This window comes from Aulonocara sp. 'chitande type north' Nkhata Bay, linkage group LG13 (assembly GCF_057382095.1).
Source record: "Aulonocara sp. 'chitande type north' Nkhata Bay isolate Kocher_YH1m ecotype deep benthic linkage group LG13, A_spYH_male_GT1.1, whole genome shotgun sequence".
Classification (NCBI taxonomy): domain Eukaryota; kingdom Metazoa; phylum Chordata; class Actinopteri; order Cichliformes; family Cichlidae; genus Aulonocara; species Aulonocara sp. 'chitande type north' Nkhata Bay.
The window spans coordinates 27140239-27154635 of NC_141356.1; the positions used below are offsets into that span (position 1 = coordinate 27140239).

At 39.1% G+C, this 14397-nt stretch overlaps 1 protein-coding gene across 1 annotated transcript in view; it reads right to left on the reverse strand.

The window, feature by feature from the left end:
* Positions 1 to 3183: 3183 nt before the first annotated feature.
* LOC147316239 (ATP-binding cassette sub-family C member 2-like) overlaps positions 3184 to 14397 on the reverse strand; it is a 34486-nt gene continuing 23272 nt past the window's right edge. Inside the window, exons 23-32 of the mRNA XM_086258153.1 lie at positions 12329 to 12483; positions 10101 to 10256; positions 9797 to 9996; positions 9564 to 9690; positions 9346 to 9447; positions 8350 to 8493; positions 5768 to 5926; positions 5515 to 5681; positions 5106 to 5300; positions 3184 to 4133 (exon numbers count right to left, since the gene is read on the reverse strand). Coding sequence (XP_086114279.1) covers positions 4004 to 4133; positions 5106 to 5300; positions 5515 to 5681; positions 5768 to 5926; positions 8350 to 8493; positions 9346 to 9447; positions 9564 to 9690; positions 9797 to 9996; positions 10101 to 10256; positions 12329 to 12483 — 1535 coding nt within the window. The 3' untranslated portion in view covers positions 3184 to 4003. The remainder of the gene's footprint in view (positions 4134 to 5105; positions 5301 to 5514; positions 5682 to 5767; positions 5927 to 8349; positions 8494 to 9345; positions 9448 to 9563; positions 9691 to 9796; positions 9997 to 10100; positions 10257 to 12328; positions 12484 to 14397) is intronic.

Below are 14397 nucleotides of genomic sequence, written 5' to 3' on the forward strand. Positions count from 1 at the left end.
CTCTTTGCCAGATTCTCAGCTAACCCTGGTTAGTGCAGGCCACCACCGTGAGTTCGCACTCGCTTGGTGAATTACCTTGTCTCATCGTGTGTTTCTCTCATAGCCACACCAAGCTGCCAAACATTAATCTCTGCCGAAGAGCTCCAACCCGGACACTGGACCACCTGACAGTCCCACAGGCTGTTCACCTGAACCACCTGCCTGCCTCCCTGCCTCCACGCCAGGAATTTCGGACCACACACCCGGACCACTCACCCCTCCACGTCACCACCGACCACCCGCGGCAAGTACGAAGTATGAAGGAAGATTCAGAACAAACGGCTTATCCATATTTCTCCTGAACCATACCTGAACGTCTGTACTCTATTTACAGTGACTCTGACCCAGATTGCTTACTTAGCCCAGGCTGCTTAAGACCCCTTTGATTCAGTTGTGGCACTCCGCACTTGTTAACCTCACTTTCCAGTTTATGAACACTTACTGAGTAAATAAACAGTCTCTAAAACTACTTACGTGCTGTTCAGCATCCTGCATTTGAGTCCTTTCACCTTTGAGGCGGCCTCGGCCGTGACCAGAGATGGGCAGTAACGCGTTACCGGTAACACGTTACCAGTAACACGTTACTGTAATCTGATTAATTTTTCAAGTAATGAGTAAAGTAAGGGATTACTATTGCAAAAACGATAATTAGATTACCGTTACTTTCCCGTAGGAATACTGCGTTACTAAAACCGTGTTTGTTTGTTTGTTTTTTGCAAGAATGTCTCACGACAGTGACATAAGCGAGTGCGCGGTTAGTGACAACAGCTGTGTGCAGATCAACAATGGATCACATATCGATTGTGGGAGAGAGTATGAGCCTGCAGCGTGGAAGTACTGACCTTTGAGTTTGATTCCATTAAAAAGTGACAAAAACATTAGCGTCCATTGTGCGTGGGAAGAACTTTTTTTTTTTTTTTTTTTTTTTTTACAGCGAAAAAAAACCCCTAAACTTCCAAGCAAGCACAGAGTGCGCAACGATGTAATGGGAAATTCACAGAGAAAGTCGCGGATTCTTCAACTGACCGCGGCACACCTGCACCAGGGTAAACCTCCGCCTACCACAGTCCTGCTTTACAGGTGAAAATAGAGCAACAGGACCGCTGAGTCTTTGACTTGATTTATTTTCTGCTGTGTTTTACTTGCATCTATTTGAAAGAGTGAGTGTAAACACAAAAAATATTTTATTTTATGTGCTGGAATGTGCAGAAAATAGGTTTAAATGTTAAACTAATTTATGCAAGTCATAGAATGTTGCATATAATTAAATTTTTGCTTGATGCATAAAGTTAAAAGATTAAAACTGATAAAACAAGTTAAAAAAAAAAAGACTTTTCCATTTGATTACATTTTGTATGATGTGTAGAAAAAGTAGAATTGGGCTGACAGATCTATCGCTTTATCACCTCTTCAGGTTGTAAATCGTGTTTTTAAAAAGTAACTAAGTAATTACTTTTGAAAATAAGTAATTAGTAAAGTAATGGGATTACTTTTTTGGGGAAGTAATCAGTAATTAGTTACTGATTACTTTTTTCAAGTAACTTGACCAACACTGGCCGTGACAAAGTCATCGTTTTCAAGGATGAAATGATTGTACAGCATACATCCTGAGTCACTTTAAAAAAACAAGAATTGGGTGCACAGGATGAATTTATTTTGGATTTTCTCTAATCAAGACAGGGTCAAACATATAAATTCATGTCCACTAATATTTGGTCAAATGTATGGGCAGAAATCTGTGCCATCATAAACTGAATTTGAATAAGTTAAATTTGAATTTGAATTGCTCAGATTGAATCTGAATTGTAACTTGAATAAATGCTTTTGAAAACTGAATTTGAATTAGTCTAATTTGAAATTGAATTTATGGTTTGAAAATGATCATCACTAAATTGAAATTGAATTTTATATTTTGAAAATGAATTGATTTGCTTTGAAACTGCATTTTTATCCTTAAAAAATTCAGCTCTCGAATAATTTCAGTCTCACTTCTCACCATTCAGTTTCAGTTCTACAATTCAATTTCAGTTCCAAAATTCAGTTTTTTGGAACTTGCATCCGGTTCCGGTTCAAGCGCAGATTAATGGAATTACGTTTTACTAGCGGACCGAAAGTGTTACTGATGGGAATCTACAGCATCTTGAGCTGAATTAAGACTTCAGAAGTCATTCATCATGTCGAATGACCAGCGGATAAACTCTCAGGTTGGTAATAAATGTACTACATGTATAAGAACAAGCGTCATGTTAACAAATGATAGCCGTAAGGTAACTTTTATGCTTATTGTAGCTGCTAGCTAAAAACGCTAATTTAGCGTAGTTTGCCCTGAATTCAGCTTTGACAAAACAAATATGATCGACTGTTTCTAGTAGAATTCCAAAGTTGTCATCTTGTACCCTCTCAGAGTACCCCCTCTGTATGCTTACAGAGACCCCTACAGTAGGGAAACATGCAAAACAGTGCATATATACAATTTAGTGATGATCATTTTCAAACCATAAATTCAATTTCAAATTAGACTAATTCAAATTCAGTTTTCAAAAGCATTTATTCAAGTTACAATTCAGATTCAATCTGAGCAATTCAAATTTAACTTATTCAAATTCAGTTTATGATGGCACAGATTTCTGCCCAGACAAACGTCCCTTTGTAAGTTACACCTCAGGGTGACATTTTTGGTTGCTGTCAACAAGATTCTGGAGTAATTATGGCTGGATATTTGACCATCTTCTGGACAGAATTGGTAGAGTTTAAATGGGTGAGTTTCCTAGCATAGACCCGGTTTTAAGTGTAATCTACAAATTTTCAGTAAGGTTGAGGTTAGGGTTGGGAAGACCATTCCCGAAGCCTAATATTAGCCTGTTTTATCCATTCCAAAGCCAGTTTTAATAGATGGATGTAAATGGATGCAGAGGCCTGATGAACAGACTAATAACATTGTATCAAAAAAGAGGGTTTTTTTTTTTTAAATTAAAACCAGTTAAGCATGATTTCAGAAATTTTTTTTATTTTTTACACAAAATGCGTTACATTTACAATATGGTTTTCCTATGTTGTTCCCTATAGATACGACACATATGTCAGTTTTGCTGCGAGATCGATCAACTTTAGACCAGACAACAAACGACGGAGGCTCCGGAAAAGTGCTATCAAACGATGAGTTTATTAACAGCCCGGAGAAAACATCAACATATGTCTTCTGACCAAAATACATGTTGTGGATACTTATAAAGCAGTGGGGTACACGCCCCCCCATGGCGTCAATGACAGATTAGAATAGGTTCCAGACCTTAGTCACAGTTAATCGTACATCTTGTACATCTTTTAATAGCTATAAGCAGACATAGAACTTCTCTTTTCTATAACACCTTCCATACAAGGTAATAATCTTAAGCCCTCAGGGTCTCTGAGGCTAATTATTGACTCTGCTCATCTGTTACCAAGTAGAATAAAATGCAACAGGTTTGCAACAAGAAGCTGGAAACATTGGGGCCTCTGCTCAGGCCTATTCCTAGATTATATGTATTATATGTACTGTAAGCATGCATTGCAGTTATCCTTCTATGTTCTAGTTTCCCTCAGCATGTATCACCTGGACAGTCACGCCAGTGAAGCTTAAGACCCTTAATGAACTGAACATCAACTCTAACCAAGCACATTCATGCATTGTGTATAAAATGAACTCAACCTGTAAAAATAGAAAGGTCAATGTGATGACAAACATATTCAATGCAATTTTTATAAACCCTGCAGGAAATATTACCGATAAATGATACTGTAAAACATGTTATTAATACATTCTTCATAAGGCAGATTATATGGTAGCAATAAAAGAATCTCTGAATCCCAACGGTTTCTTTACATAAAAGTAAAATCAGGTCTTCACAATGAAACCTACAAATAAAACACATACACAGAAAATTGTGGCCCTAAATCTTCCCTAAAACAACAGTATAAGTAGAGATTATAAATTTGTGCTGCTTTCTGGTGTTATCCCAGCATCCCTTGCCATGGCGTAGAAATGACCTTCATTTTCAAGCAGGTTGCTCGGCGAATCAAATTCCACTATTTTTCCAACATCAAGCACCATTACCCTGTTAGAAAGACACACAGGATTTAATAGTAGCCCACTGAGAAATGTCCATACTGTGTGGCTTTGGCAGCCCCAGCTCAAAAGTGAAAACTGATGTGTAAATATTTGTGCTGTCTCTGTGAACAGTTAACTCAGGGGAGATACAACAGACACCGGAGGGAAAGGGTACGCTCATTATTCTAAGGAATCAAAGTTTAAAGGGTTACACAAATAGTGCTGCCTTTTATTACAAGGTTGAGGTCAGGGCCAATCTGTTGTACTGCTAGTTGTTCACTTTTATAATGTCCTGCTAAACTGGCATAACTATCTAGCATATACCCATTTAAAGATTCATTGAATCCAAGTGAAGTTACTAGTGATGTAACTTCACTTGATGTAACGCCAAAGTATAAACCAGAACAGAAATGGAAAGCAAAATAATCTAAGTAATGAAAAGAACACACAGAAGACCTACAAATGCACAGTATCAGATAGTCAGCTCAACATCTTAGCCAAAATAAAGTAACTTACAGTAAAGTAAGTTTAGGTTCAAGTCCAAGTGTTAAAACTACTAATGGAAAACAGAGTCAGTACCCCTTGGTCTAGATCATTTGGTCAAATATTACTCATGTATGATTAGGGGTGGGTTTAAAAAATTGATTTCCCAATTCAAATCGATTTTAATTTGAATAATGCGATATCGATTCAGTAAATCCTGAAATCTGTTTTTTAATATAAATGTATTTTCCAGAAACACCAGCTTAAAACTTACCAAACTATTTCAGCAATCGCCATACAGCTAAACTAGGGTAAATGGATACCACGAAAAGATGTAAACACAAAGCAAGATCTCATAGATTCTGAAACTACATGTTTTGTCAATCTCTGACCAAAATTCACTGAACCAGCAGCAAAACAAGACCAAATTTAAGCTTCATGTCAGAAAAACATCGTCATGAATTCCAAAAATGTTAAGGGAAAAGGTATAACTCACCTAGAGCTGTCCATGATACTGTGCAGGCGGTGGGCGATGGTAAGCACTGTGCAGTCTGAGAACTCTTTGCGGATGGTGTTCTGAATCAGGTTGTCTGTCTCCAGGTCAACAGCTGCTGTGGCTTCATCCAGAATTAGGATACGTGACTTTCTCAGGAGAGCTCGGGCCAGACACAGCAGCTGCCTCTGCCCAACACTGGAAAGATTGTATTAAAGTATTGATATCTTAAGAGGGTTTTTGTAGCGCAAAAGAAAAAAGTAAACCACAAATGACACATGTGTTCAAATACAATTAGGGTTTATGTAAGTTTTGCAGAACATTACATAAGGTTTAGAATAACGAACTGTACAAAACTTATACTTATATATAACTTATACCCAGAGGCCATATTGTTAATTTTATTACCCACCTGAGGTTTTCTCCTCCCTCTGCCACTTTATGCTGTAATCCTTCCTGCAGCCCTGATACATAGCTCTTTAGATGAGAGAGCTCCAGCACTCTCCAAATCTCCTCATCGCTGAACTTGTCAAATGGATCCAGGTTCATCCTCAGTGACCCCGAGAACAAAACGGGATCCTGTGCACACGGGATTACAAATATCAGTGTACTTTTAGAAATATCAAACTCTTTGACAAGGTTATTGTTTATATTTATGTGTATACCTGTGGTATAATTGTGAGTCTGTGTCTCAGGTCATGCAGGCCTATTGTAGCGATATCTACATCATCAATGAGGATGCGACCTTCAGCAGCTTCAATAATTCTAAACAGGCAGTTGGTAAGACTTGATTTCCCAGCTCCTGTGCGACCAACAATACCGATCTGAATGCAGTGAGAGAAAACACATAAGATCAAAATAACAGCTGGCGCATATTTGAAAAAAAAAAAACATCTACACATTTTTCTTTCTGGATATAAATTGTATTTAACAGTATAGCAATAAATAATGCAATAATAAGCAAATATACTCAGTCTGTACTTAGTTTGTAAAAGATCTTAGACATTTCAGTAATGTTACAGAAAGAAGCAACATTTTTCAGAGGTAGCAGATATTTTACAGTGCTTATAGTCATCACTGCTATTGACAGTAATTCAGTGAAATATGTTATTGCAATGCAGACAGTCTTTACTCAGTTTTACTTTGACACCAATATTTCAAAGTTGTCAGTGTTTGAGCTTACTCCAATCCATTGGGGACTCTGTTGTCCTATTGGGAGACTTCAGTGCACACGTGGGGAACAACAGGGGGACCTGGAGGGGCGTGACTGGGAGGAACAGCCTCCCGGATCTGAACCCGAGCGGTGTTTTGTTGTTGGACTTCTGTGCAAACCAGTGCATGTAGCACCAGGATGCTTTAGGCCACAGGTTGATGATTGATTTTGTAATTGTATTACCAGTCCTGTGGCCATATGTTCTGGACACTCAGATAAAGAGAGGGGCTGAGCTGTCAGCTGATCACCATCTGATGGTGAGTTGGATCAGGTGGCATAGAAGGATGCTGGACAGGCCTGGTGCACCTAAATGTATACTTAGGGTGTGCTGAGAATTGCTTAGGAGAGGCCCCAGTCTGCGAGATCTTCAACGCACACCAAACAACTTCTTGGTGGCAGAGCCCCTGGGGTGGATGAGGTATGCCCTGAGTTCCTGAAGGCTCTAGATATTGTAGGGCTGTCCTGGTTGACACACCTCTACAGTGTTGCGTGGACATCAGGGGCGGTACCTCTGGATTGATAGATGGTTCCCATTTTTAAGAAGGGGGACCGGAGGGTTTATTTCAGTTATGGGGGATCACACTCCTCAGCCTCCCCGGGAAAGTCTATGCCAGGGTGCTGGAAAGAAGGGTCTGTCTGTTAGTCGAACCTCGGATACAGGAGGAACCATGTGGTTTTCGTCCTGGTTGTCGAACACAGGACCAGCTCTTTATCCTCTCAAGGATACTTGAGTGTGCGTGGGAGTTTTCCCAACCAGTCTACATGTGTTTTGTGGACGTGGAGAAGGCATTCGACCGTGTCCCTTGGAGTGTCCTGTGCTCCAGGAGTATGAGATCCTTGGCCCATTGCTACGGGCCATTCAATCCTTATACAACCATTGCAAGAGCTTGGCCGCATAGCCGGCAATGTCAGGCTCGTTCTTGTTTGGTGATGGGCTCTGCCAGGGCTGCTCTTCTGTTCATAAATTTTATGGATAGAATTTCTAGGCGCAACCAAGTGATGGAAGGCTTTCACTTGGGTGGTCTCAGAATCTCATCTCTGCTTTTTGCAGATGATGTGGTTCTGTTGGCTTCATCGGGTAATGGCCTCCAGCTCGCACTGGAACAGTTTGCAGCCGAGTGTGAAGCGGTGGGAATGAAAATCAGCACCTCCAAATCTGAGGCCATGGTCCTCAGCAAGAAAGCAAAGACCCAGGAAACCATGGAGAGATTATATCTCTTGGCTGGCCTGGAAATGCCTTGGTGTTCCCCTGGATAAGCTAGAGGAGGTGACTAGGTAGAGGGAGGTCTGGGCTTCTCTGCTTAGGCTGCTGGCCCCGCGAATCGGTCCTGGATAAGCACAAGAAGATGGATGGATGGATGGATGTATTGATAGCAATGCTGAATATTCCGGCCTAGCAAAAAAAGTTTGGGAACAACTGCCCATAGACTAGTTACATGTTTACATATCACAGCTGATTATAATATACAGTAATACACATAATGTATAAATTAAAAGAAAAACTGATAGTTCACATTATTTTACAGTTTAATTATATGTAATTACTGTCAACACAGATTGATCTGTGGCATCTTTCTTGAGTAATTGATTAATAGATTGGTCTATAAAACATAAAAAAAAACAACCCCAAACAATAGAATGTCAATGTCTTACAGCACAAAGTCCAAATTACAAATTTCAACATAATAGCTTTTCTAAACTCAAATAAAAAATGATGTGCAGGTCTATATCTGGAAGCTACATTTTAGATACAGTTGGCCAATGTCAGCCAGCAGAAAGCTTGCACACGTTGTTAATAGTTAACCTTTTAAATTAAAAAATAGTGGTACAATTTTATATTATGGATTTTTCAATGAGGGAGAAAAAATCTTCCCAATGATTTAATGTCCATCCAATGTTTTTCTTTTTCTTTTTTAGCAGTACATGCTTTTGTATCTTTGGTGAATATGATATCAGATACAGTAAAACCTATAACTTTTACAGGAACTTTATACATATATGGAGACTCTCCCTCTCACGCTCACACACACACACCTTCTCAGTGCTGTTGATGTCACAAGTGATTCCATGCAGCACTAAATCCAATTCAGGTCTGTAACGGACTTTGTAGTTCTCAAAATGCACTCTTCCTGCCTCTGGCCACATCTGTGGAGGTCGAGTGTCAGTTACCCAGTCAGCCTGTAACAACAGAAAAAGAAGCAGAACGCATGTGTAATATAATACAAAAGCTATCAAATTGAGCTAAGGTAGCTCTTTTATATGTTGTGCATTAATATTCAAACCAAGATAAATAAGAAACAAAATTATACAGACGCCATACATACAGACATGCACACATTACACCACTAAAATAAAGGAAAAAAGAAAACTTAAAAAGACGTCACACTTGGTAAAAAAAATTAAATAGCTCAAATGAAAATATGCAACCAAGATTAACAATCAAGGCCAAGTGTACATGTGCAATGTTATATTCTAAATCAGATTAAATTCAGTATGAACATCATGATGGGATGTGCTAATCAGTGGAGCTCTGGTGCCATTATGAATAAACAACCCAACTCAAATATAACAGGTGGAGTTCAAACATGTGAAATCAAAAGTCAGTGAAACATAAAATTAAATTGTTGCATCAAAATCCTGTTTGTTTGACAATTATCTGAACTATTATCGGTAGTATGTTAAGAAACAGTGGAGAAACAGCAGCTGGGAATAAAAGTATTATCACTGTACAGTGAGCAAACACGGCAGTTGATGTCGCACACAAGCGTATTAGATTCCTGTTGAACTGTTACAGTTACAATAAACTCACAGCCTGTAGAAATCTTAAAATTCATGTCCTATTTAAGAAAACAGTAGATTTTGATTCAACCAAAATATAAATAATGTCATATGGCAGCATGGTAGTTAGCACCCACACACCCTATGGTAGCTGGGATAGGCTCCAGCACCCCCGTGACCCAGATAAGGATAGACTGAAGAGAATGGATGAATGGATAAATAATGTGTTGCTCACAAAGTATTTCTACATGCCTCGTTCTTAAGCTGAGTGTATTCGTTCACTCTCTCCACAGCTACAATATTGGTCTCCAGTGCTGAGGTCGTCATCACCAGCCAGTTGAGGGTCTGGGTTACCTGCAGAACCCCAACAGGAGAGAGGTCTGTGTTTACATTATTTCTGCATTTTATTAATATCACACATATAAAAACTGATGAAATAAGGATAAATTCTGAGTGTTTTTGTGACTGACATTAAGGGCATATGATACAGATAGGCCAACCACATTACTGTCAATAGAATCTCTGGAAATGACAGCAAACAGAGCAGCAAAAAACACCACCAGGTTTCCAACAAACTCCAGACGTATGGCCAGCCATCTGTCAAGAAAACAAACCCCACAAATATGCACACAAACAAATTTTAGGGTCTCATCATTTAGCATCACATGCTTATCTGTATTTGGTACACTGTTCAATGTCTGACCTGTCAGACACGATCCGCAGATAGATACTTTTGAGGTTCTCATCTATAGTTACTTCATTGTGTTTAAGAAACCTTTCTTGATGCTTGTAGGCTCTTATCACTGACAGGCCGGACACCGTCTCACCAAAGTGAGAGTATATCGGTGAGCGAGACACCGAGTCCAGCCGGCGCAGCTGTCTTGAAGCGGCAATATAAAAGCGCTGGGTGTAGAGAGAAAGACAAAACAAAATCAGTTTGCATTTCATATTATAGGAAAGTTAGGGTAGCTTTTTTTTACATATCTTCTTTACCTTGTTTAGCTTACCTGTACAAAGAAATAGATCAGGGCCAGAGGAATGATAACTATGGCAAAGAAAGGAGTTGCCATGCAGATGACAAATACGGTCCCCAGTACAGACATCAGACACAGAAGGCAGGAGCGCAAGGAAGCAGGAATGGCCTCATCTATGGTAAAAATGTCCTTTGGGATAATATTTGGAGAGTTAGTACTTATTAAAGTCACAGGACAATTTTATTTATAGTGCACATGTAAAAACATAAAAAGTACATAATTAGCAAAATTATAAGTGTAAATAATACTAGAAGAATGAAGTCAATTATAAAAGCTAAAGTCAGGATATTGGAGAAAATGTCAATGATAAGTCATGGATGTTCCTCAGTGACTAAACACTTTTAAAGTTTTGAGTTATTCCAAAGATTATAGCTGAGTCAAAGAATATAGTCTTACAGCCACTCTAAAGACTTAATAATTTAATAATTAATTATTAGTCCATTAAGACCCTTTGGCTGTTATAAGTAGGATTTGAGGATACAAGAGAAATTAGCTCCTTCTTCCCTTTTTCCACAAGTGGCTGAATTTAGTAGCAGCAGCAAGCGGAGACAACAGCACTACAACCATATTACTGCATTACAGCAAATTGTTTTGATTTGCTACTGTGTAAATAAAATAAAATAAAATTGATCAGTATATTGATTTCATATGTTGTGTTTATACACCACTCTGCATTTATTTATTAATTATTATTAATCTCTGGCTCTCTTCCGCATTATGTCTTTGACTCGTCTCCCTTCTTTCACCCCCAAACAGACGGCGTCTCTGAGTCTAGTTCTGCCAGAAGTTTCTTCCTGTTAAAAGGACGTTTTTCATTCCAACTGTCACCAAGTACTGACTCATAGGGAGTCATCTGATTGTTTGAGGGGTTTTTCTCGATTGTGGTAAGATCTTTACTATTACAATATAATGTACCTTTAGTGACTGTTACTGTGTGTCAGCACTAGATAAATGAAATTTAACTGAACTGTATACTTGAGGAGGCAATTGGGAAGAAAGCCTCTTTAAAGAAAGACTTAAAGAACGAACAGTTTCTTTACATTTCCAAGCTACAGATTTTGCATAGGTGCATGGACTCCATTAGAGGTTTGATGGTTGATAACTTTCTTCGACTTAATGAGGTGAAAACTGAAGTCCTTGTTTGTGCTCCTAAAAAAATTTGTACCTAGGGTTATGGAAAACTCAGGGTCACGTTCTACATTTGCCAAACCTTTTATCAGGAACCTTGGTGTAACTTTTGACTCAGCTCTGACTTTGGACATTCATGCTAAATCTCTGGTCCACTCCTGATTTTATCACTTGAGAAATATTGCTAAGCTGAGTCCCATTGTATCACACTCAGAACTGGAAACTGTCATACATGCATTTGTTTCATCTTGTTTGGAGTACTGTAATTCTTTGTTCACTTGTCTATGGAAAGCTTCTTTGGAGCATCTGTAAGTTGTTCAGAACGCTGCTGTAAAGCTTCTGACCAAGACTTCTAAGTTCTCCCGTGCCACATGCCTGCTGAACCAGCTGCACTGGCTCCCTATTAAATTCACTTTAAGATTAAGATTATGACACTGACGTTCAGGGCCCTGCATGGAAAAGCACCAACATATATCAGTGATCTTTTACATCTATACATGCTCAGAAGGTCCCTGAGGTCATGTGATAGGGCTTGCTGGTTGTCCATTATACGAGGCTGAAAACAAAGGGCGACAGAGCTTTAGTAACTGTGGCCCCCAGACTGTGGAACTCTCTTCCTTTGAACTTGAGATCTGTGGACTCAGTGGTCTCTTTTTAAAAAAACAGCTAAAAACTCATCTTTCTAAACTTGCTTGATTTTTGTTTTTATGTTTTAGCTTCTCTGTGAAGCACTTTGTGATATTTATCTTGAAAGATGCTATACAAATAAAATTATACTTACTTTTACTTTACTTTAACAATTTTAAGAATATTTAGGGTTGTATTCAAACATTTAAGCTAAAGTGGGAAAAATAAATAATACAAGTAGATATACAACTTGCAGCAAACACAAATAAAAGCTTTTTTAATGTTAAATTTAATGTTTAGTTTTTTAATTTTTAGCACTGTTATTTTAGAAATGACATTAAAAACTAGTTATACTTTGTATTTGTAATCATACAAGCCACAAGAAGATAAAATAAATATTAAAATTCATGAAAAGAATCCTTAAAAAGTGAACTACAAGACCCTACCTTTGCAAAGCGGTTGATCACTCTTCCAATAGGTGTAGTGTCAAAGAAAACCATAGGAACTCGCAGGATGTTGTTAAGAAGTCGTGAATGCAGGATACGAGAGGCATCAATGGAAGCATTGGCTAGGAGCAGTGTGCCAAAGAACACAAAGAGGCCTGCAATAAAAACAAGAACGTTTCTAAATAATAGAACTACATTTTTAACAAAGACAAATCCACTGTGGACAGAACCTTGAACTTACAGTAACACTCGGGTGTGCTTTTCCCTGCCTACTGATATAGAATGGCTGTTATTATTATTACAAAATAATAATAGGGCAATAATGACAGAAGAAATTGTATTTAACTTTTTTTCATATTCAATTCTTATTTTTATGGGGAAAAAATAGTTCAATCAGCAATATATGCTCTGCATGTAAAGCTGAGTTCAAGCTGAACCAAGGTCCAAATTGACAGTCTTGATTCTTTGTCCTTACAATATAAAGCAGCTGGAATAAAACATATACAGTGGGGCAAAAAAGTATTTAGTCAGCCACCGATTGTGCAAGTTCCCCCACTTAAAATGATGACAGAGGTCAGTAATTTGCACCAGAGGTACACTTCAACTGTGAGAGACAGAATGTGAAAAAAAAAATCCATGAATTCACATGGTAGGATTTGTAAAGAATTTATTCGTAAATCAGGGTGGAAAATAAGTATTTGGTCACCTCAAACAAGGAAAATCTCTGGCTCTCACAGACCTGTAACGTCTTTTGTTAGAAGCTTTTCTGTCCCCCACTCGTTACCTGTATGAATGGCACCTGTTTGAACTCATCATCTGTATAAAAGACACCTGTCCACAGCCTCAAACAGTCAGACTCCAAACTCCGCCATGGCCAAGACCAAAGAGCTTTCGAAGGACACCAGGAAAAGTATTGTAGACCTGCACCAGACTGGGAAGAGTGAATCTACAATAGGCAAGCAGCTTGGTGTGAAAAAATCAACTGTGGGAGCAATCATCAGAAAATGGAAGACATACAAGACCACTGATAATCTCCCTCGATCTGGGGCTCCACGCAAGATCTCATCCCGTGGGGTCAAAATGATCATGAGAACGGTGAGCAAAGATCCCAGAACCACACGGGGGGACCTGGTGAATGACCTGCAGAGAGCTGGGACCAAAGTAACAAAGGTCACCATCAGTAACACACTACAACGGCAGGGAATCAAATCCCGCAGTGCCAGACGTGTTCCGCTGCTGAAGCCAGTGCATGTCCAGGCCCGTCTGAAGTTTGCCAGAGAGCACATGGATGATACAGCAGAGGATTGGGAGAATGTCATGTGGTCAGATGAAACCAAAGTAGAACTTTTTGGTATAAACTCAACTCGTCGTGTTTGGAGGAAGAAGAATACTGAGTTGCATCCCAAGAACACCATACCTACTGTGAAGCATGGGGGTGGAAACATCATGCTATGGGGCTGTTTTTCTGCCAAGGGGACAGGACGACTGATCCGTGTTAAGGACAGAATGAATGGGGCCATGTATCGTGAGATTTTGAGCCAAAACCTCCTTCCATCAGTGAGAACTTTGAAGATGAAACGAGGCTGGGTCTTCCAACATGACAATGATCCAAAACACACCGCCCGGGCAACAAAGGAGTGGCTCCGTAAGAAGCATTTGAAAGTCCTGGAGTGGCCTAGCCAGTCTCCAGACCTCAACCCCATAGAAAATCTGTGGCGGGAGTTGAAAGTCCGTGTTGCTCGGCGACAGCCCCAAAACATCACTGCTCTCGAGAAGATCTGCATGGAGGAATGGGCCAAAATACCAGCTACTGTGTGTGCAAACCTGGTAAAGACCTATAGTAAACGTTTGACCTCTGTTATTGCCAACAAAGGTTATGTTACAAAGTATTGAGTTGTATTTTTGTTATTGACCAAATACTTATTTTCCACCCTGATTTACGAATAAATTCTTTACAAATCCTACCATGTGGATTCATGGATTTTTTTTTTCACATTCTGTCTCTCACAGTTGAAGTGTACCTCTGGTGCAAATTACTGACCTCTGTCATCATTTTAGGTGGGGGAACT